General features: G+C 38.9%; 1 protein-coding gene across 1 annotated transcript; it reads left to right on the top strand.

Annotated features, from left to right (window-relative positions):
- Window positions 1–9,142: 9,142 nt before the first annotated feature.
- On the top strand, window positions 9,143–10,429 carry LOC140008766 (uncharacterized). Its single transcript, XM_072053638.1, has one exon. The coding sequence runs from the start codon at window positions 9,143–9,145 to the stop codon at window positions 10,427–10,429; it is 1,287 nt and encodes a 428-aa protein (XP_071909739.1).
- The last annotated feature ends 12,424 nt before the right edge of the window (window positions 10,430–22,853 follow it).

Consider the following 22,853-nt stretch of genomic DNA (forward strand, 5'->3'; position numbering starts at 1 on the left):
GAAAAAAAACAGTTTTTGACGTCATTTTGCGGTTTTGGTACCAATGGCACTACGATTATCAGATGAAGGTACAAGCCCCACCGTTTCGAAGCTAAGAGATAGGGTTACAATATTTCAGAAGGTCACTCAGCCCAGTTTCGAGTGTAACAAGGTAAAAAATGCAAGATACTACACCAGAAACGGAAAAACAGATTCACAAAATGCATTCTGGTGTAAACATCATAACTCAGCCTACACAAGTCCAAATCCAGAAATTCCAAAGCCACTCGAAAACTTAGAAACAGGGATAAATTTCATAAGAAGACCTCAACAACCAATTCCAAAGCAATTCCAGCCAAAATAACCAATTACAGACGCAATTCTTACATTCGGATAAAACCAGGACAGCAAGGGTAATTTTGACTTTTCACATTCTACACTACTCCTATTGGCCTGAAATTTTGCAGGCTCCTCTAAAATATCATTCCCTACAACTTTTATGTTCTAAGGTAAGGCCAATTAGGCCTCTAACTAGGAGCTACAAAACCGGGCAGAATGTTCTTCACAAAAACCCTAACTTGTCAATTTTTCTTCCAAACAGAAATTGGTTGCAATTAATCACTTTTTCCACCTCCTAGAGTCATTACATACCATTTCCAATCACCATAGATAGCCACACAATTATGTTCATATTAAAACAGAAAAATCACCAATAAATAGAAAACTTCACTAATTCAACCACAAATCAAGATGTAATCCATAATATTGCACCTTATACTACCACTAATCACAAATTAAGCATCATTAGAGGAAGGAGAGGGTCCTTCACAACTCACCTTAGTAACCCAAGAAAAGAGACCTCTTGGCACTTTAAGCTTCCAAACAACTTCACCAATCACCTCACAATCACTAAGTGAAGGGGTTTTATGGAATAATTGCAAGATTAAATGGTTGGATTGTTGAACTTGAGCAAGATGGAAGCAAGAATCTTGGAGAGTTTTCTTTCTTTCTTTCTTGAGGAGAGGTTCGGCCAAGCTTGCAGAAATTTGAGTGCTTTTTGGGTCAAAATTGAGTATTAGTAAAGGTAAGAAATAATGGTAAAAGTCCAAGCTCAAATGAAAAATCGACACATGGCACCTTTTAATTCTAACACTTCTCCTTTTGTCTCTCCAATACTAATCCATATTGGTAACTTCTAATTATATCCTAACACCTAGTAATTAAAACCCAGTATCCCAAACTTAACCTAATTAGCCGAATTTTTCCGAACTGTTCGCACTAGCGGGTCCCACGTCCGATATATACTCTTAATTTTTCAAAAACTATGCGATACTAGAAAAATGATTTTAAAACCATATTTAATCATAAAAATTATTTTTAAAATTTTCCAAATAAGAAAATGTGGAAAAAAACGTGCAATTAAAAGAAAATAAAACCTAGCAATTAAGAAAATTACGGGTTCTCACACTCTCTCCCCCTTAAAGAAATTTCGTCCTCGAAATTTTCTCTGAGCGGAATCGAGCAAATCTCAAGTAACCAGTAGCCTGTACCTTCTACGTCCTCAGAAGAAACGAGGCTCTTCCTTCCAATCCCTTCTCTAGTTGACGGTCCAGGGTCGGTCTGGGTTGGCTGTTGGGTTCCTTTCTTTTCGTGCAATAAACCCGGGCAATTAGCAATCTGATGCTCGGCGCTCCCACAGCGCAGACACCTCCTCCCCTTTTTCCAACAATCCACTTCAATATGATTGGATTTCCTACAATAACCACAAATTGTCACACCACCTGCTCCACGACCCTTCTTAACAAATGGCCTATCTCGCTTATCCTGTTTTGGCCTTTGACTCTCACGAGATGTGCTCCTTTTCTTTGCATGGAAGGTCTTCACTTGTGGCCTTGCAATTTCTGTCCTTTGAGTTTTCTCTGGAACCCCCATAGAAGTAGTGCTTCGTGCCACTTCTAAGGCCTCTTCGGAAATCCCTTCGTATTTCCTTTTTAGCTCTAAATTCTTGTGCAAGAGCTCAATTTTCTCTGAATACTCGTGCTTCCATCGCCTTTCCCAGTATGCGGCTAGGTTCTTTTGGACTTCTATTTCGTCTCGGAGAACCGCGATTTCCTTTTACATCTCAACCCAATGTGCCATCTCACAGAATTGCTGGAACTCAGATGGTAGCCTGTCGAGCAAAACAATGGGTCATAATAAATTCTTGCATACACGTGGCACTCTCGGTCCATGTTTTGTTCAGCTGTTGTTTCCCCCCTTTTTCTTCTCTTGACTCCTGGCCTCGTTTTGTTCCACAGTTATGACCTATCCGCAACTACGTCTTCCTTCCAGATATATATAGTTTTCCCTCCCCTCTCTCTATTCTTTCCAAAAGGGTACTTTAAAGAATGAATGCAGTAAATAAAATAACAAACTCCAACATACCAATTACACAAATAACATATTGCACCTAACACACCATATTAAAAGACGGATAAGCAAGTACACAATTACATATCAAGTTGGACAGATAGCCATGTACACAAACACATATACTAACGTCAGGTGGTAGGAATATACGGGCGAATCAAAAGAAAAAGGTGAAGTCGTCCCAGTATCAACCCGTCTGGTCTCTCACGTCACTTACTATCCAAACTAAATGTCCATTGACCTCTTGTGCTCATCCTAGTCGGACAAAGCCTGTTCATGGTTTCAAAATGAAATCTCTAAATACTTAACGCCATCTCAACTTTAGAGTACTCGGGCACGAGAATCCGAAATAAAATAATTCACATCTCGAGCTGACCAGTCCCAAGAGTAAACTATCTACAATCGAAATTCCTACCCGACATACCTATCTATGATCCTCAAATACCATCAGAAAATTTAAGGCCTAGAACCTTCGCAATTCATAGCTTATGCTCGAACGAGTACTTAATCCTTCATACCTATTCACCACTCAGTCCAGGCTCACTCAGCGCAGAGACCACGCGAAGCAGGCTCTGATACCACCTGTGACAGCCCCACCTCGCCCTAAGGCGAACCAAAGGGTTCGGCGGACCGCCTGCCCAACTCTCACCGGGACTCAGTCGTTCACTCAAACAAAACCAGAATAAAACTACAAGAATCAAATCGAATTGGACGGGCCGCTGTCACGTCATCATCCAACCAGGTACAAGCACCCATTAACATGAAAGAATGTATATTCCGAAATACAAATTTCACATAAACATGAGGAAACACTTTAATATGTACACATTAATAAGTTTACCAACCAAAAGAAAACATTGGATTAAAATACATTTGGTTTTCCAACTATCGAGGAGCTTTACAAAAGATATTAAAACTAGCTCGACTCGTGCTTCAAAACATTTTAGCCCCAAAAGTAGTTCCCTGTAAGGAAAACAAAGATAACGGGAAGGGGGTGAGCTTACGCTCAATGAGGTACCAAAAGCAAGTAAGAAACATGGAACTTCACAGTCAATTAATCACATATGCGAATCAAATAAAGAAGTGAACGAACAGAACAAACACCATAGACAGAAAGGATACGGGTGGCTCTCAGGAGCCAAATTCCCATTTGCTTCACCGAAACTTGATCGAAATAATAGTTGACACTCCGTCAACGTTAAAGAAGTAACCAATACCATAGACCCCACTTTACACCAATTCTCCTTCCACCAAACATACCTCTACCGGGCCCGCACATCGAACAGAACAGAAGTGGTAATACTCGAGTATACCCGGAATCAAGGGTCTCAATACCCAAAGATCCCAAAACAGACTACCATGGTTTGTTATCTAATCGACCAGGCCCTTGCCGGCCCGACTCGAGTAACTTGCCACAGGGGTTGAGCTCAGAGGTCACAGAAAGGTCGTTGGATACAAGTTTCCAAACGACGTCCGAACAGATACAGATACAGATACAGATATCAGATACAGATACAGATTCAGATTCGCACCAAAATTGGCATATGAACAGACAAGAGAACGAGTGTGATAAAGTACACCCTCGTCTCAAACAAATTAAACAGATAGTGCAGTCATTTAAATCATAGATTGCAGGGCAGAAATCAAGTTAAACAGCAATGGAGGGGAGTGGTACACTCACCGGTTCAAATACAGACACCTCAAAAGTTTTCACTTCGGATTGGCTTTAATCGCCAAGAAACCCTAAAATCATCAAAGTAAACCAATTGAAGGTTTCACATCCAAAATCGAGTAAACAGAAGGCATAAGTAAAGCTCGACTAGCTGTCGTATGTGTGACGCCCCGAAAGATGAGTGTGAAAATCCGAAATATTTTATATATTTTCGAGACATTATTTTGTTTCCTTGTCTATAATTTTATGCCTTTCTTCAATATATTAATTTCTTATACATTTTTATAAGTGAATATAGTTTTCAAACCATTTTCTTGGTACAAATTAGTCCACGTTAATTTTGAAGAGTATTTTGAACGTGGGACCCGCTAGTGCGGTAAATGTAATATATTTTTGGTAACTTGCTGGAGTTTTGTACTAAGTGATATTATTTTACAAGGTATTAAGAAATGATTAGAGGTTATCTAGAGGGATTAACCATTGGAAGACAACAAGATGAGGATTAACCCTTGGATGCCATTTGTCCTTGAAACATTGGACCTTGACTTTGACTTGGACTTGTCTTAACCTTTACTAAACCAAATTTTGACCCAATTTCTTTCCATTTTATTGTCTTGGCCGACTCTCTCTCTCTCCAAGAAAAGAAAAGAAAGCTCTCAACTTGTTTCTTCAATTTCTTGCTCAAATCTAGCAAATCAACCGTTTAAACTTCCAATTTCTCCACAAAAACCCTTAGTTTAGTGGTTGTGAGGTCGGTTGTGAAGTGGTTTGGAAGAAAATGGTGCTAAGTTGCTTCCTTTCTTGAGGTTTCAAGGTGAGTGACTTATGAATTCCTTCTTTGGTCTTGCTAATGTCAAATTAATGGTTTGTATTGGTTAAAGATGTGATTTTATGGAGGATTAGCACTTGAATGCATGAAATTCCAGATTAGGGTTTTTAATTTCCCCAATTCTTCCTGGCACTGTTCATCATAGTTAGAGGCCGAATTGGCCTTAGCACAAAACATGAAAGTTGTATAGAATGATGTTTTATAGTTGCCTACAAAATTTCAACTCAATCCGAGTTCGGTAGCCTGTGAAAGGACCAAAATACCCCTGCTGCCCTGTTTCTTTCCGAACCTGGAAATCAGCTTTGATAATTGGTTAGTTTGACTGGGAATACTACTGATTTGGTTGTTGATGTCTTCTTACTAATTCTAGCCTTGTATCTTAGCTTTTAAATGGCTTTGGAATTACCTGATTTGGAGTTGTGTGTGCTGAGTTATGACTGAATGAATCAAAACTGCCACAGTGAGCTTCGAACTAGAAAATCTGGGGTTGTTTTGGTAAATATGACCTAGTTAGGGTGAGAACTGGACTGAGTGGTCTTCATGAAAGTTGTAGGGAATGATAATTTAGAGGTTCCTGCAAAATTTCAGGTCATTTGGAGTAGTGTACAGTGAGATATGTCGATTTTACTGTTGCTGTTCTGGGTTGATCAGAATGTGCGAACTGCGCTTGTAATCGTCTGTTTTGACTGGAATTGCTTTGGATTTGGATGTTGGTGTCTTCTGATGAAATGTATCTGGATGTCTTGGCTACCACATGCCTTTGGAATCAATGCATTTGGACCTGTATAGACTGAGGTGGACTAATTACAGCATAGTGTGATTTGTAAACCTGCAATTACGGTTCTGGTTTGGTATTCTGCATTTTTGACCTAGTTGTACTAGGATTTGGACTGAGTGGCCTTCTACATTGTTGTAGCCCTGTCTTTTAGCTTCGAGACGGTGGGTCTTGTACCTTCATCCGACAATCGTAGCACCATTGGTACCATTACCGCAAAATGACGTCAAAACCTGTTTTTCTGGTTTTGAGCTTAACTTTCATTTCCGGACTTTTCCCTAACTTGACTTGTACTAGTACTACTTGGAGCTTGCTGAATGACTATTGGATGAACTTGTTGTTGTGTGTGTACCTTTGGGACTGGCTGAGAAAATAATGAAGCCATGATGGCTGGAAAAGTTAGCAAATTTAGGGGAAGTGCTGTCCGAAGTTTTAAAGGGTTTGATTGCTTTGGGTTTGTGATCTAAGGCTTGGATTTGAGCAAGGCAATGTTATATGATGGATGATTTCTGAGCCATGGAGGTGAGTGACCTCAAACAACTTCTAAAGTTATTTATGAACTGTTTCTTACATTATTTACTTTTGAACTGTTTCCAAAGTTACTTTTGAAATGTTTTCTTGCATATCATGTGTGCTGGCATTTGAGTGTGCCTTGTTTGCTATATTTCTTGATTTCATGACTTGTATTTTGGTTGATAACGTGTTAAGCGCTTATAATGATTTCCAAAACGAGTTTTCGAGGCGAGTGTGTACTTTATCGCACTCGACCTCGATAAATGTGAAATTTTCGATTGAAATGTTACTTGCGCATGAATGTAAGCCTTTTGGGCTAAACTGGCCATTGCCCCTTGTTACCGGTCGTCTTGAGCTAGAAGCGGACTCGGTCAGGCGATTAGGAACTTGGGTGAACGTTTGGTATACTCGAGTATTACCTATGTAGGTTGGTGGAGCCTGGCCAAAAGCCAGGGACGGGGTGAATGAAATGAAATGAATGACCAAATGAGCGAGGAAATGTCATGAGAATGAATGTATCCTTTCATGAATGTTACCATCGCTTTCCATTGTAAATGTTTCTTGAATTATTGATAATCCATATTTACTGTTTTGCAGATGATGTAGTTGTTTCCGGATTTATCATTTAATTTATGACATCATTGCTATATGACATCATTGAAATGAACTATTGTGAAACCGATTTGATTAATGATTTTCTGGTTACTCGCTGAGCTTTTAGCTCACCCCAAAAACTATTTTATTCCCCTCCACAGGGCTCGTGGCGAAAGAAGGACTTGTTGTGCTTATTCACGTGAATGGATGGCCTAAACTTTGTACAATTTTGGATTTGGAATTATTTTATGTATATTTGGGATTAGTTTCCGCTGCATTTGTGACATGTAATTATTGGAGACGGATGTGTATTTGTGGACCATTTGATGTATACTTGAGATTTGTATTGTAATATTTGAGGTTTATTCTTGTAATTCATTTGAGGATTGTAGTGAACGACTGAGTCCCGGCGAGAGCTGGGCAGGCGGCCCGCCGAACCCTCTGGTTCGCCTTAGGGGGAGGTGGGGCCGTCACAGTATGCTTTCCCAGGTTAAGTACTAATACAGAGCAAAAGATAACAGTTGGTCCTAGGGTTACAAATAACCCCTAAAACCCTTCATCTGTACTAGGATCAACTCAATCGAAGGAAATCACATAGCCCTAAAATTTTGGGCTGCATGCCCTTTGTGTTTACTTATTTTCCCAGCCACTAATGGCTTCATTATTTTCCTCAAATCAGTCCCAACATCTCATACAGAATAATCTCATATCCAAAAGCCATTTACTAAGCTTAAAGTCATTCAAGTACAAAATTTAGCTAGGAAAATGACCGGAAACGAAAGTCAAGCCCTAAACCTATTCAAATAAACACAATAAGACTCGCTTACAAGTCATAAACCAATTCTAGATACCACCAAAATAGGGCTCCATAAGCATTAGAGGAAACCAGAAAAATCTGGAAATGTAGTTAAGCGTTAACCCGAAAAAAAACAGTTTTTGACGTCATTTTGCGGTTTTGGTACCAATGGCACTACGATTATCAGATGAAGGTGCAAGCCCTACCGTTTAGAAGCTAAGAGATAGGGTTACAATATTTCAGAAGGTCACTCAGCCCAGTTTCGAGTGTAACAAGGTAAAAAATGTAAGATACTACACCAGAACCGGAAAAACAGATTCACAAAACGTATTCTGGTGTAAACATCATAACTCAGCCTACACAAGTCCAAATCCAGAAATTCCAAAGCCACTCGAAAGATTCGAAACAGGGCTAAATTTCATCAGAAGACCTCAACAACCAATTCCAAAGTAATTCCAGCCAAAATAACCAATTACAGACGCAATTCTTACATTCGGATAAAACCAGGACAGCAAGGGTAATTTTGACTTTTCGCATTCTACACTACTCCTATTGACCTGAAATTTTGTAGGCTCCTCTAAAATATCATTCCCTACAACCTTTATGTTTTAAAGTAAGGCCAATTAGGCCTCTAACTAGGAGTTACAAAACCGGGCAGAATGTTCTTCACAAAAACCCTAACTTGTCAATTTTTCTTCCAAACAGAAATTGGTTGCAATTAATCACTTTTTCCACCTCCTAGAGTCATTACATACCATTTCCAATCACCATAGATAGCCACACAATTATGTTCATATTAAAACAGAAAAATCACCAATAAATAGAAAACTTCACTAATTCAACCACAAATCAAGATGTAATCCATAATATTGCACCTTATACTACCACTAATCACAAATTAAGCATCATTAGAGGAAGGAGAGGGGTCCTTCACAACTCACCTTAGTAACCCAAGAAAAGAGACCTCTTGGCACTTTAAGCTTCCAAACAACTTCACCAATCACCTCACAATCACTAAGTGAAGGGGTTTTATGGAATAATTGCAAGATTAAATGGTTGGATTGTTGAACTTGAGCAAGATGGAAGCAAGAATCTTGGAGAGTTTTCTTTCTTTCTTTCTTGAGGAGAGGTTCGGCCAAGCTTGTAGAAATTTGAGTGCTTTTTGGGTCAAAATTGAGTATTAGTAAAGGTAAGAAATAATGGTAAAAGTCCAAGCTCAAATGAAAAATCGACACGTGGCACCTTTTAATTCTAACACTTCTCCTTTTGTCTCTCCAATACTAATCCATATTGGTAACTTCTAATTATATCCTAACACCTAGTAATTAAAACCCAGTATCCCAAACTTAACCTAATTGGCCGAATTTTTCCGAACTTTTCGCACTAGCGGGTCCCGCATCCGATATATACTCTTAATTTTTCAAAAACTATGCGATACTAGAAAAATGATTTTAAAACCATATTTACTCATAAAAAGTATTTTTAAGATTTTTCAAATAAGAAAATGTGGAAAAAAAACGTGCAATTAAAAGAAAATGAAACCTAGCAATTAAGAAAATTACGAGTTCTCACAGCATGAACAACAAGATCCCCCTGGTTTTTTTTCTGGAGCCCATGTCAGAGATAAAGCAGCTGGACGTGGTCCGGAGGGGGCTTAAGCTTGACCACGGGGCTGCTTTCTTGAACGGCAAGATATGGTGCATATGGAGTAGGATCTTTAAGCTCTCTTTCCTGGAGGGAGAGGATCAGGTGGTTCATGCAAGGCTCTCTTTTCAGTCAGGGGAGGTCGTCAATATATCAGCGGTTTATGCTAAGTGTACTAGAGTTGGTAGACGCCCTCTTTGGAACTGCCAAGAGGGTTTTAGTGTGGGCAGGAGTGAGCCGTGGATTGTAGCTGGGGACTTCAATGTGGTCGCCTCCACGGAAGAATGCAGAGGGGGGCGCTCGGCAAATGTCACTAACATGGAGGAGTTCAATACGGCTATGTTCACGTGTGGGCTGTCCCTAGTTGAGTTCGACGGTGGTCCATTTACCTGGACGAATGGTAAGGTTTGGCAACGGTTGGATAGGGCTCTTGTCAATTCCCGGTGGGCGACGGCATATGCAGTCACAAGGGTCTCTCACCTCCCTCGTGGCTGGTCGGATCATGTGCCACTTTTGATCAAAGCAGGGTCAGGGTCTTCAATCTCTCATTTATTCAGGTATCTTAATGTATGGCATCATCATCCCACTTTCTTCGAGTTGGTATCTAGGGTTTGGCAAGAGCCGGGCTCCGGAGTCGAGATGAATTTGTTCGTCTCTAAGTTGGCGTCTCTTCGTCGTCAACTGCGCAAGTGGAGCAAGGAGTTTGGGAATATTTTTGCTCGAGTTCGGTCAGCAAAGGAATTATACAAGCAGCAGGAGGCAGATTTTGATTCTAGGGGAGATGATTCCTCAAAGATTAGGCTGCAGGAGGCTAGGGCCTTGTATCTAAGAGAACTGTCCGTGGAATGTGAGTACTGGCATCAAAAGGCAGCGCTTTGGTGGATCAGAGAGGGGGATTCGAACACCTTTTTCTTGAACTCGGTGGCTAAGCAGCGGCGGAACTCTAACTACATCTCACGGGTTAAAGACGAAGCGTCGGGCTGGCTTCTAGACATGGCCGATATCCAGGCCTCCGTGGTGCATTTTTTCTCGTCACTGTTTAAATCCAGTGGGTATGTCCCTCCGCCCGAGCTACCCTTTGAACTACCTCGAGTGGAGCTGGAGGAGGATGAAATGCTACGGCGTTTACCAGAGTTGGAGGAACTACGTGCGGTGGTGTTCTCCATGGAGACAAACAGCGCCCCGGGGCCGGACAGGTTCGGGGTGGCCTACTACTAGCAGTGTTGGGAGATCATCAAGGGGGGCCTGCTGGAGGCGGTGCAAGATTTTTTCAAGAGGATCGGGCAGCCTAGGGGGTTCTTTAGTGCGCTTCTTGTGCTGATCCCAAAGACGGAGGGGGCATTCCAGTGGAAGGATTTCAAGCCCATTAGCCTCTGTAATACAAGTTCGAAGATCATCTCGAAGATTCTGGCCAATCGATTGGGGGGTTTGCTGCCCAAACTCATTTCGCCATGGCAAACGGGATTTGTTCCTGGGAGAGGTATTATGGATAATAGCCTATTGGCCCAAGAGCTGGAGGCGGACATAGATCGGAAGCTAGCCCAACCGAACTTGGTGCTCAAGCTTGACATGGAGAAAGCGTATGATAGGGTAGAGTGGCCTTTCCTTCTTTTTATGTTGCGGAGTTTTGGGTTCTCGGAGGTCATAGTGGATCTTCTCTTTAGGACCCTCTCCAACTCGTGGTGCTCAGTTCTCGTCAATGGCCAACCCGCTGGTTTCTTCAAGTCAAGTAGGGGAGTGCGTCAGGGGGGACCCTCTGTTGCCTGCGCTTTTTTTGTTTGCAGCAGAGTTCCTAGGGCGGGGCCTTCAGCAGCTCAGAGGCAACCGTAAGGATAGATGTTATATCTCGGCCGGCAGCACCGTGCCATAACTGGCCTTTGCCGATGATACGATCATTTTCACTCGATGCTTGGAGCCGTCCTTAACGGCACTTTGCGATTTTCTCCTTCTCTATCAAGAGCATTCTGGGCAAAAGGTCAATGCGGGGAAGAGTGCCCTCCTCACGCCATCCCGCATATCGGAGGAGCAACTTAAGTTAGTGGAGACAACTTTGGGTTCCATAGGCAATCTTTTCCTATTAGATATCTAGGGGTTCCCCTAGTCCTTGGAAGGATGTGTTCAGCTATATTCGACCCACTCTTGGCTAAGATGCGAACATGTCTCTTTCATTGGAGCTCGAAGCTTCTTAGTATGGGGGGCAAGATTGTCCTCATCTGGCATGTGCTCGGCTTGATTCCTCTCTTCTTGCTCCAGGCAATTAACCCTCCCAAATCAGTTGTGACGGCACTAGGTAGGATCTACAATTCTTTCTTATGGGACTTAAGTGTGGACTCGAAGAGGATACACTGGGCGGCGTGGGAGAAACTCTGGTTCCCGGTTCAAGAAGGGGGTCTGGGGGTTCGCTCATTTTCTGACTTGGCTAAGGCTTTCGCTCGTAAGTCGTGGTGGCAGCTAAAAAGGAAGGACTAGATATGGGCACGCTATATGCATAGCAAGTACATTAAGGACGCACATCAATCAGTCGTTGTAGTGGACTACCCTCCGGCGTCGTGGCGCCGACTGCTAGCAGTGCGAGATTTTGTGGAATCGAGGATACGCTGGTGCCTCGGGAAGGGGCTAGTTGATTTCTGGTATGACATTTGGTATGGAGACCTACCTCTGGTAGAGGTGGTGGGGGTGGTTAATCCCCCTCACTCCTTGGTGGCGGAGTTCTATATGCCTCTCGGTTGGAATGTCCCTCGGCTTAGGGAGTGGGTGCCTGAGTATGTGGTACAGAGGATCACTAGCACTCATTTCTCTCATGACATGGATGATATCATGGTTTAGGCACCCTCAGCCGACGGAGTTTTCTCAGTAGCCACCGCGTGGGAAGACATCCGGCAAAAACGAAATGTCTCATGGCTTGACCGCTATGTCTGGGGTTCCATTATGCCTCTGCGAGTCTCCTTTTTTGCATGGCGCCTGCTGCGTTCCTGGCTCCCCCTCGATGGCTTATTGCAAAGCAAGGGGGTAATGTTGTGTTCCAGGTGCAGTTGCTGTCAGCAGGCCCCGGAATCGATCAACCATCTGTTTTTGCACAGCACGGTGGCTAGGGTGGTGTGTGAGCACTTCTTCAAAATTTTTGGACTTCTTCCGTTCACCGTGACCAGTGTTGCTTCTATGTTGTCCCACCGGTTCTTCTCCCACTCCAAAGTTTCAACATCACATGTGCAGGTCCTTATCCCCTTATTGGTCCTCTGGTTCATTTGGAAGAGCAAAAACTCGGCAAGATTTGAAGCGGGCTCGCTCGCTCCGGCTCAGGTGATTTTCCAGGTCCAGGAGTTTCTAGACCAGATAGGCAAGGCTAGCGGCTTCACTAGGTCGTCATTTGCAGGTGATCGGGACTGCCCCTGGGCAAGTTTCGGCAGTCACTTGGGGCAGGTAAGGGAGATGTGTGAGAACCCGTAATTTCTCAATTTCTAGGCTTTATTTTATTTATTTGCATGCCTTTTCCGCATTTTCTTTAGTTTGTACTTGACTTGACTGTATTTGACTTGACTGATTGTTCATATATGAGTTGTTTGACTTTGTTTGGAATGTATATATATGTTATTGTAAAAGCTTTTGGGATTTTACTTACATGCATTGTTATTTTATTGTTCTAGTACGTTTGCCTAGATCAAATAGATTTCATGGAAGGTACGCGTAGTGGATGGGGACGTGGACACGGGATTAAGCAACCCATGTCGGACAGGGGTGCTGGGGAAACCTCGTCTGGACCCAATCCTGAACCGAGGGTTGACCCCAACGTTCAAATAGCACTGTCCCGTTAGTCCTGGCGAGAACTGGGCAGGCAGTCCGCTAACCTCTCTGGTTCGCCTTAGGGGAAGGTGGGGCTGTCACAGGATGGCTCCTATCTCGTGAAAAAAACACTCCTCGGGGTGGCTCAAACTCAACACAGATGCCAGTGTCCTCCACGGCAAGGCGGTAGGGGGTGGGGTCCTCCGGGATCATGGAGGGAGGGTGATCTTTGCCTACTACAAGGAGTTCGGGGAGTTGGGGGTGCTGGAAGCGGAGGCGCACTCTCTTCTGGAGGGTCTAAGCATGTGTACGATGTGTGCCGTAGGCGCGCTGACTGTGGAATCAGACTCCAAAGCGCTTGTTCAACTCGTGAACTCGGAAGTCGTCGGAAAGTGGCCAGTGTGTATCGTCCTACGGCAAATCAGACATTTTCTTCACTAGATGATAGCACCGCTTCAGCATGTGTTTCGTGAGGCCAACTCGGTGGCAGATGCGCTCGCTTCCTTGCAGGTGGGAGGACAACGTTGCTACTCCTCTATTGTGGCCTTGCCACTCAGAGTCAGAGGTGAGGCACGTATGGACTGTTTAGAAGTTCCTCGCTTGCGAAAGGTGCAGCTTATGGCATGACTTTCTTGTACACGCATAATGTCTTCTAGACACGAGATTACTCCTGTACTTGTTTCTCTTTTATAAGAAAAAAAAAGTTAAATAAATATAATAGTTAGGTTATTATTTCATTCTTCCCCCGTAGATCGTAGTTAGGGTCTTGAATGTAATAGTTAGGTCTTTATTTGATTTTATTTGCTTGTGTGCCTGCATGCTTGTGTGCTTATGTGTTTACTTGCTTTCATTAGGGTTTTGCATTTAGAAATTATGCATATGTGTTATGTATTCTATGTGCATTATGTGTTTACTTGTTTTAATTATGTTTTATATGATTTATTTAGTTATAATAAATGCATGACACCACCACACTAGTTCAACGCTAGTTGTGGCCTTTCTCCTCGACTTCTTACTAGTCCAATGCTAGACCCTTAAGGATCATCCATGCGCTAGATCATGTTTGCATGACAATCACTACATTTCATGCATATTTTTTTTATATTTTTTTAGGATTTTTACAATTTTGCATGATATTGCCTCTATATATATATATCCCTTATCCCTATATGTGAAACATGACATTTAGGCTTGCATTCCATTTAAGAAAAAAAATTAGAAATAGGCTACATTTGCTTGACTAGGTTAGGAGAGTCATCCTTCAAATGTGGAAAATGGATGAGTATGGTTTCTTAATCTCAGCACGCTTGTATCTCCTCTATAGAAAGGAAAATTGAGTCACGAATCTTAGTCCCCTGTACCCGTTATGTTGCGTTCCTCTTTTTAAATTACATATACTTAATTTATTATTATTTTTTCTTCGAGTCTCACTCTTTGCATATTCGTGACCTCTTCTAAGAATCATTTTGGGCATCATAATTAATGTAATTCGTACCAATTAAACTTTGAAGAGATATTTCGACCCTCCCGATACCTATTGGGTCTAGGTTTGCATCCATATAGTAACATTCAAATGTGATAAGTTTTATAGGTTAGGTTAAGAAAATTTTCGACTAAATCACGCAGCTAGCCTTGACTAGGTTGAAAAGGGGCCTTAGATCAATCTTTGCCTTCCCTTTCTTCAACTGTGACTCTCGAACTCTTTTTCTTGTTTTCAAAGACCTGGAGTCGTTTAAAAAGGATTTTTATTTTTTTTTATTAAAAAACATATTTTTTGATGATTTGCTACACCTTAACTCAATATCAAGTGGCGACTCCTTTTTTCCTAAAAATCCTTTTTAAACTATTATGTTGGGCCAAAATCGTTGCACCTTTTAAGTCCCATTTTTAGGCCCTTTTTCTTTATTTATTCTCTAAAAACCAAAAAGTCATTTTCACTCAAAATTCATAAAAAATTCATTTTTATAACCTGTAATTTGTTTTTTTCAAAAAATGAGGTGCGACAACGGGTTGTAGGGAAGGAGTCTGTTGTTCCTCACTCACTTCTATTTCCTCACTCCCTCCACTCTGCACTCGCCTCACTACTAGAAGAAGACTCACGAGTGATAGCCCTTCTTCCTTTTGCCATAATATCTAAAAAAGGAGAAATTACAAGCATCTTCGTATACCAGGCTAAAAGTTGTACACTCCACACCTTATACAATAATTAATTCTTATAAAACACCTAAAAGAAAATTTCTTTCACGTATATTATCTTAGGCATTTTATAGAATCATCATTCATGTATAAGGATTAAAATTGACCCAAATAACCACAAGTACACACTCTCATGTTATCAAAAATTAATATTTTTTTTGGCTAACCCTAGACACGGGGAGGGACGCCACCCCCTTGTATTATTAAAAACCACAAAACACAATTACAGTGAAGTTTATTTGCGAACAGCCCTAACGCGTATGGCAGGAGTTCCTACTCTATCCAAAATCATGGCCCCTCTGGCGGGTCTTGGTAACTCCAATTGTGAGGTATAAATAACATTACCCGAACCATGTGCCCCCACCTTCGACAATGTAAAAAAAAAATAACTATTCAAGAATGTCCAAAATTATGATATTAAAGACATTACATTAAAAATACCAAAAAATTTGTCAAAATCACCAATTTATTAAAATGGGCAACAAATAGGTTCGACTTAGTGATTTTAGCAAAAACCATGTTTATACCAAGTATAAATTAGAACAATAATATACATAAATATGGTTAAATAATCTACAATAATCTAAATAATCTACATTTAGTCATAAATATGGTTAAGCAAAATTATCCCCAAAAATCATAAAATTCATTAAAATTACTCTCTAAAAGTAATGTACTTGCTAAACCATCATCAACCAACCAATTCTTAACCAATAACATCAATGAAAGAAGCTCAATAATAATCCAAACTAATTTTCCAACTTTATCTAAATATAGCAAATTATAAAATTTTAACAACTAAAGAAACATCATATTGCTACATTTGAACATGTAAATATACTTAAGCAACCTTTATAAGCATATTGGAAGTCATAAACATCAATAATAATCATCAAAAATTCAAAATAGAAGATGTCAGAAAACTCAAGAATTTAAAAAATATCAACTTCTAAAATACAAAGATTTGATGAAAAAACTTATCTCAATCATGTAAAAGGATGGTTAGTGATGAAGATTATGCAAAAAATCCTATGAAACACCCTCTAATTGATGGATTTAGGAACTATGAACTTTAGCCTCCAATATCTTTAAAATTGAATTTTAAGGTATTTTTCTTGGATTTAATTGGTTAAAAAGGTTCTATGAAAGTTAAATGATGTTGGGTTGATGATTTTTTGTAACGAAATGGAGTAAAAGTGAGATTTTGTGAAATGTGTGTAAGTGAACACATGGTGAAGAGAAGAAAAAGAAGAAGAAAAACAAGGCTATGTTTTGTGTGTTTAAACAAGGGGCCAAATACATGAGCCAAAACGTGAGCTTGAGCTCATGTTTTTAAACTCACATTTTCTGTGTAAAATTTTGCAGAAAGCAAAACGTGAGAGCTCACGTTTTTAGCTTGCCTTTTCTGTGTAAATTCTGTGAAAGACAAAACACGAGCTCGTAAAAACGTGAGCTTGAGCCACATTTTCAAAGCCTGTGTTTCCTAATCTACAATTTTTCTGTAGAAATTTTTAAACTTTCAAAAATTACGCTCTTCATCTTAATTTCTCAAAATGCATTCTAGATCATTCTTTTATCAAAATAATCAATGCGTGCCCATGTAAAATGATCAAATATGCATTCTAACCCTTTTTAACAAATCAAAAACAACAATTACTCAAATCGAGAGGTTAAATTCCTTGATCAAAGTTTACTATTTTCACCTCAAATGGCCAACTTTGCTTTCATTTTCAATTCCTACAAATGATAAACAATAAAACAATTTAAACACATGATTTTAATATAAAATCACACCAAATTAACATAAATCACCAAAATTTTGGATTGCCTCCCAATTAGCACTTTTGTTTATAGTCGTTGACTCGACTTCCTTCTTAAAGTTCTCTAGGTTGAAGAAGAATGGCCTAAAGGACAAGTAAGTTTCTTAGGAATGATTTCACCAACCAAATAGGGTTTCAATGTTTGTCCATTGACCTTGAACCTTTTATTTCTTGCATTAATGACTTTGACTACCCCATAAGGAAATATTTGAGTTATTTCAAATGGTTCGGACCATCTCGACTTTGAGTTTTCCCAAAAATAATTTAAGGCATGAGTTATATAAAAGTACTTTCTATCCCAACTTAAATTGTTTAAGGATAATATGCTTATCATGCCAATATTTAGCATTATTCTTATAAAATTTAGCATTCTCATAAGCATGTTGTTAGTGTACCTCCAATTTGCTTAACTTAATCAATTTTTTACCACCTGCAAGATTAAAATCCATGTTAAATGCCTTAATAGCCCAAAATGCCTTATGTTCAATCTCTATAGATAAATGACAAGTTTTTCCATAAACTAAATAATACTACGACTTCACCAAGGATATTTTAAATTCCATCTGATATGCGCAAGGTGCTTCATCGAGTTTGCTTGCCCAATCTTTTCTTGATTTATTTACCGTTTTCTCGAGAATGACCTTGATTCCCGATTTGATAATTTTAGTTTGCCATTTGCTTGAGGGTGGTATGAAAGTAATGTCTTGTACCTAAAATCATTCTTGAGCAATAAGGAATCAAATTATTTATTATAAAAATATTTTCTTTCATCACTCACTATGGATCTAGGTATACGAAATCTATTAAAAATGTTTTTTTAAAATAAATCGAAGTACAACCTTAGTATTATTAGTAGGTGAAACAATTGTTTCCACCCATTTGAAAACATAATCTATGGTTACTACAATTTACTTGTTATTAAAAGAACTAGAAAATAGTTCCATAAAAATCCACACTCCACGCATCAAATAATTCAATTTCTAAGAAAATAGTCAGGGGCAGCTCATTTTTTCTAAAAATATTTCCAATTTTTTGGCAAGCATCACAACTTTTAACATATTCCCTAGCATCTCGGTATATAGTCGATCAATAAAATTTCAATTGTTATACCTTTGCTACGGTCTTTGAAGTACTAAACTGATGACTCATTTCTAATTTATGACAGTAATATAAAATATTACGTACCTCATTTTCACGAATACATTTACATACCATACCATTAGCACAATGTTTATAAAGCAACAGTTCCTCCCAAAAGTAAATTCTAATATCATGCAAGAATATCTTCTTTTGATGATAATTGAAACCATTTGGAATTACTCCACTTATCAAATAATTAGTAAAGTCCGCATATCATAGAGAATTAACAAATGCTAGAAGAAATTCATCCGAAAAATTCTCTTTAATTGGAAGCTGATCATTGGCAGGGATGTACTCTATAATCAAAGGTGATCTGCCATAAAGTTCTCTGATTCCTTGTTATCTTTTATTTCTACATCAAATTCCACCTATAGCTCTTTTTCGTGGTTGCATAATTAAGTTGTGTTTCATTTAGCAACTTGCTTTCATAATAAATCACCTGCAATCTTTCTTCCCATCTTTGCCCTAGAATGGCTCCTATCACATAATCACTTGCATCACACATTAACTAGAATGGTAGCAACCAATCTGGTGAAGTAATAATAAGGGTTGAAGTTAACTCCTTTTTCAACTTATCAAATGCAATCAAATATTTATCATTAAAATGAAAAGGGGTATTTTTGCATAACAAATCACATAATGGTTTAGATATCTTGAAAAAGTTCTTAATAAAGCATATATGAAATTCGCATGTCCAAGAAAGCTACAAATCCGCTTGATGTTGTTTAAGGGTAGCATCTTCTCAATTACTTCCATCTTTGACTTGTCGACCTCAACTCCTTTAAAGAAAATCCTATGTCCCAAAACAATTACTTCAAAAACCATGAAATGGCATGTTTCTCAATTGAGAACAAGATTGGTTTCTTCACATCTTTGTAAAATTAAGTCAAAATTATGAAGATAATTGTCTGTAAGGATCGAAGACAACCTAAGAGGAGGGTGAGTTAGGTGGTTTAAAAACTGGCCAAGATATGTGTCACTTTTTTAGAACTTGCCCTCTTTTTCTAAAGGACCACACAATGGAGCAATTGATGAGGAAACACATGTGCTTAGGAGTAGAAGAGATAGACAGTTTATATTGCAAGATAGTAAATAAAAGGATAGAATAGCAAACCAAGTTTCAAACTCCACTTGAGTTTGAATTCCAATTTATATAACAAGCTTCTTCAAGTTGATCAACTTATAGCCAATCTCTTGTGTACAAAGGAAGGATCTGTGATACCCCGACTTTTAAGATATTACGGTTTCTATATTTTATTTTGTTTTAAGACATTTTTTTGTTTTAAAGATTAGAAACCCTACTTGTACTCAAAACCCTAGTTTTACTTGTGACTAACAGGTTTTCTTAAATCTCTCATATTTTAGTCGAAACCCTATTTTTAATATATGGAATTGTAAAATCTCTTATATTTTTCTTAAAATTCCCTTTTATTTGGCATTTATTACTTTTTAAAAGCCTTACTACTCATTCACCCCACAATAAGTGCAAACAAACATAGAATCAAGGGTTTTTCCATTTGTTTTCTTGTTAGCGTAAATTAGGATTTTTACATCTTTTCATAGTATGATTATCTGGTACAGAGTGTGTATCAAATTTGGTGATAAAGAGTGAGTTTTAGATGATATTAAATGTGTGATTAGAAGTGATAGTAAAAAATTAGTGAATTATAAGATAAAACCCTAGTATACGTGATTTAAGAAAAAATCGGCTCGAACCGATGGGTATCGTTCACTACCGATTGAATACACCATTTGACCACCACTTCATTAACTTAATCTCGTTGTTGTTAGAGCCAAAATATCAGCCCATAATTAGCATGTGATGGCCGAAATTCTTGACTAAGAAAACCAAGGAAAAGAAAAAATTTTGGAAGCTAATCTCTTGGTGACAAGTGGAAGCAATCTAACTATCTTTGACCCAACCTAAGACCAACTAATTTCTGCCATATTTATCACCAAAAAACCACTCAAATTGCTCTTCATTCCACCATACCAGCCGTGAGAGAGAGGGAGAAAAACAAGAGAAAGAGAGCTTCAATCCATCTTGGGTTTTGCTTGATTGAATGAGAAAACAATAAAACTGAATTGATTAACTTGCAAATTGAGAGCTTGAGAAGCTTAGGGAGCTAAATTTCACAAGGAAAGGTGAAGGATAACTCTTGCAAGCCCTTTTATTGAGATTTGGACTCCAACCAAGGAGTTGGACCTGAACGTGACTTTGAGAGGCACTAGACTTTTGGTGAGTGCTTCCAAATACCTGATTGAACTGGACACTTGTTTTCAATCCTTGACCAATGTGATTTAATGATATGTCATTTGTTTGATCGGACAAGAGTGTACTTTATCGCACTTGCCCTAATATGAGATATACTTGTTTATTGTTGCAATGGATTTGATATATTTGTGTATATGGTGCGCACTTCCTGGAATTTCAGAAACCCTGTGGCGAGTTACTCGAGTCGAGTCGACAAGGGCTTGGTCGATTGGGTAACGAACCCTGGGTCTTTTGTTTTGTCAAGTGGAGTGATATCTCCTCGACTAATCGGTATACTCAAGTATTACCACCAGTGTTTATTGAGGATTTTGGGCCCAGTAGGGGGTTTGGATGGTGGACGGAGAGTAGTTTAAGTGGTGCTCTACGGGATTGGTTACTTACTTGAAAGTTGATGGAGTGTCAACTATTACTTGATCAAGCTCTGGTGATGCAATGGGAATTTGGCTCTGAGAGCCATCCGTATCCTTATACTTTTGGAATGAGTAGTACTTATCGTGTTATTGTTTCATTTTAAAGGAAAACTTTACACTCGCTCATTTTGAGATTTGCTACTTGAAGTGTTATTGCCTACTTTTATGAACTTTTCATTCTCATTACTTTGCTACGTGATATTTGCACTTTTAAATAATGGTCAACTTGTTATTTGGAACCTTACTGGTCTTCTAGCTCATTCCACGCCATTTGTTTTCCTTACAAGGGGTACGAACGAGGGGTGAGACTGGTACAGAATAGTTTAGTTTTGAAGTTTTGAAATGGTACTCACACTAGCATTCGACTAGGCTGATTGTACTCGAATTGTAAACACTTTAAAGTATTTTGGTGTATAGAAACTTTGTATCAGGATTTGAGCATCAATGTATATATTAAGTGGTAGTCGATGTGTTATTTATTTTCTATGGATGTACATCATTTTTCTTGAGCTATGAGTGAGTGAGTCCCGGCGAGAGTTGGGCAGGTGACCCGCCGAACCCTGGGGTACGCCCTGGGGGGAGGTGGGGCCGTCACAAATGGTATCAGAGCTCCTATCGAGCTCGTGCCGGGAGAGGGTTCTCGGACTGTGAGGATTCGTTTGTTAAGTGTGGAATGAATGTCCATTGTTTAAGATATTAGATATGTACGTTGGGTAGGAATCTCAAAAGTAGATGATTTATTCCTGGGGACTGGCCAGCTCGAGTTATGAATTATCTTATTTTTGGATTCTTGTGTCCGAATACCAAAGAGTGATACCCTTATGATAAATTGATATCCCGAGCAATATGAGAGTAAGTTTGAATGGCGAAAGCCAAGGCACGGGAAATGCGAATAGTCTGGATTTAGGATATATTGAAGATATTAGTGAGATTGGGGACCCTGATTATTCACGCGTACATACTTGGTTGTACTTCGTCAAGTTTTGATTAAGTATAGTGCCTGAGCAATACCTAGGGTTAATGTCCCGTAGGATGTGTGAATTGCTATGATATATATATAAAGAAAGTATGTTATTTTCAATGTGTTTTATTAGTTTTCGTTTTATGATTTGAAAATGTTTTTATTGAACCTTATAGCTATTTTATTTTGCTTATACATATTTACGAATAAATATATGAATTTACGAAAAAATGTATGAATTTCGAGTACGAAATTCTTTTAAGGATGAGAGATTGTGATACCCCGACTTTTAAGATATTACGGTTTCTATATTTTATTTTGTTTTAAGACATTGTTTCATTTTAAAGATTAGAAACCCTACTTGTACTCAAAACCCTAGTTTTACTTGTGACTAACAAGTTTTCTTAAATCTCTCTTATTTTAGTCGAAACCCTACTTTTAATCTATGGAATTGTAAAATCTCTTATATTTTCTTAAAATTCCCTTTCATTTGGCATTTATTACTTTTTAAAAGCCTTACTACTCATTCACCCCACAATAAGTGCAAACAAACATAGAATCAAGGGTTTTTCCATTTGTTTTCTTGTTAGCGTAAATTAGGATTTTTACGTCTTTTCATAGTATGATTATCCAGTACAGAGTGTGTATTAAATTTGGTGATTAAGAGTGAGTTTTAGATGATATTAAGTGTGTGATTAGAAGTGATAATAATATGTTAGTGAATTATAAGATAAAACCCTAGTATACGCGATTTAAGAAAAAATCGGCTCGAACCAACGAGTATCATTTACTACCAATTCAATACACCACTTGACCATCACTTCATTAACTTAATCTCATTGTTATTAGAGCCAAAATATCAGCCCATAATTAGCATGTAATGGCCGAAATTATTGACTAAGAAAGCCAAGGAAAAGAAAAAATTTTGGAAGCTAATCTCTTGGTGACAAGTGGAAGCAATCTAACTATCTTTGACCCAACCTAAGACCAACTAATTTCTGCCATATTTATCACCAAAAAACCACTCAAATTTCTCTTCATTCCACCATACCAGCCGTGA

Source organism: Coffea arabica, chromosome 6c (assembly GCF_036785885.1).
Source record: "Coffea arabica cultivar ET-39 chromosome 6c, Coffea Arabica ET-39 HiFi, whole genome shotgun sequence".
NCBI lineage: Eukaryota > Viridiplantae > Streptophyta > Magnoliopsida > Gentianales > Rubiaceae > Coffea > Coffea arabica.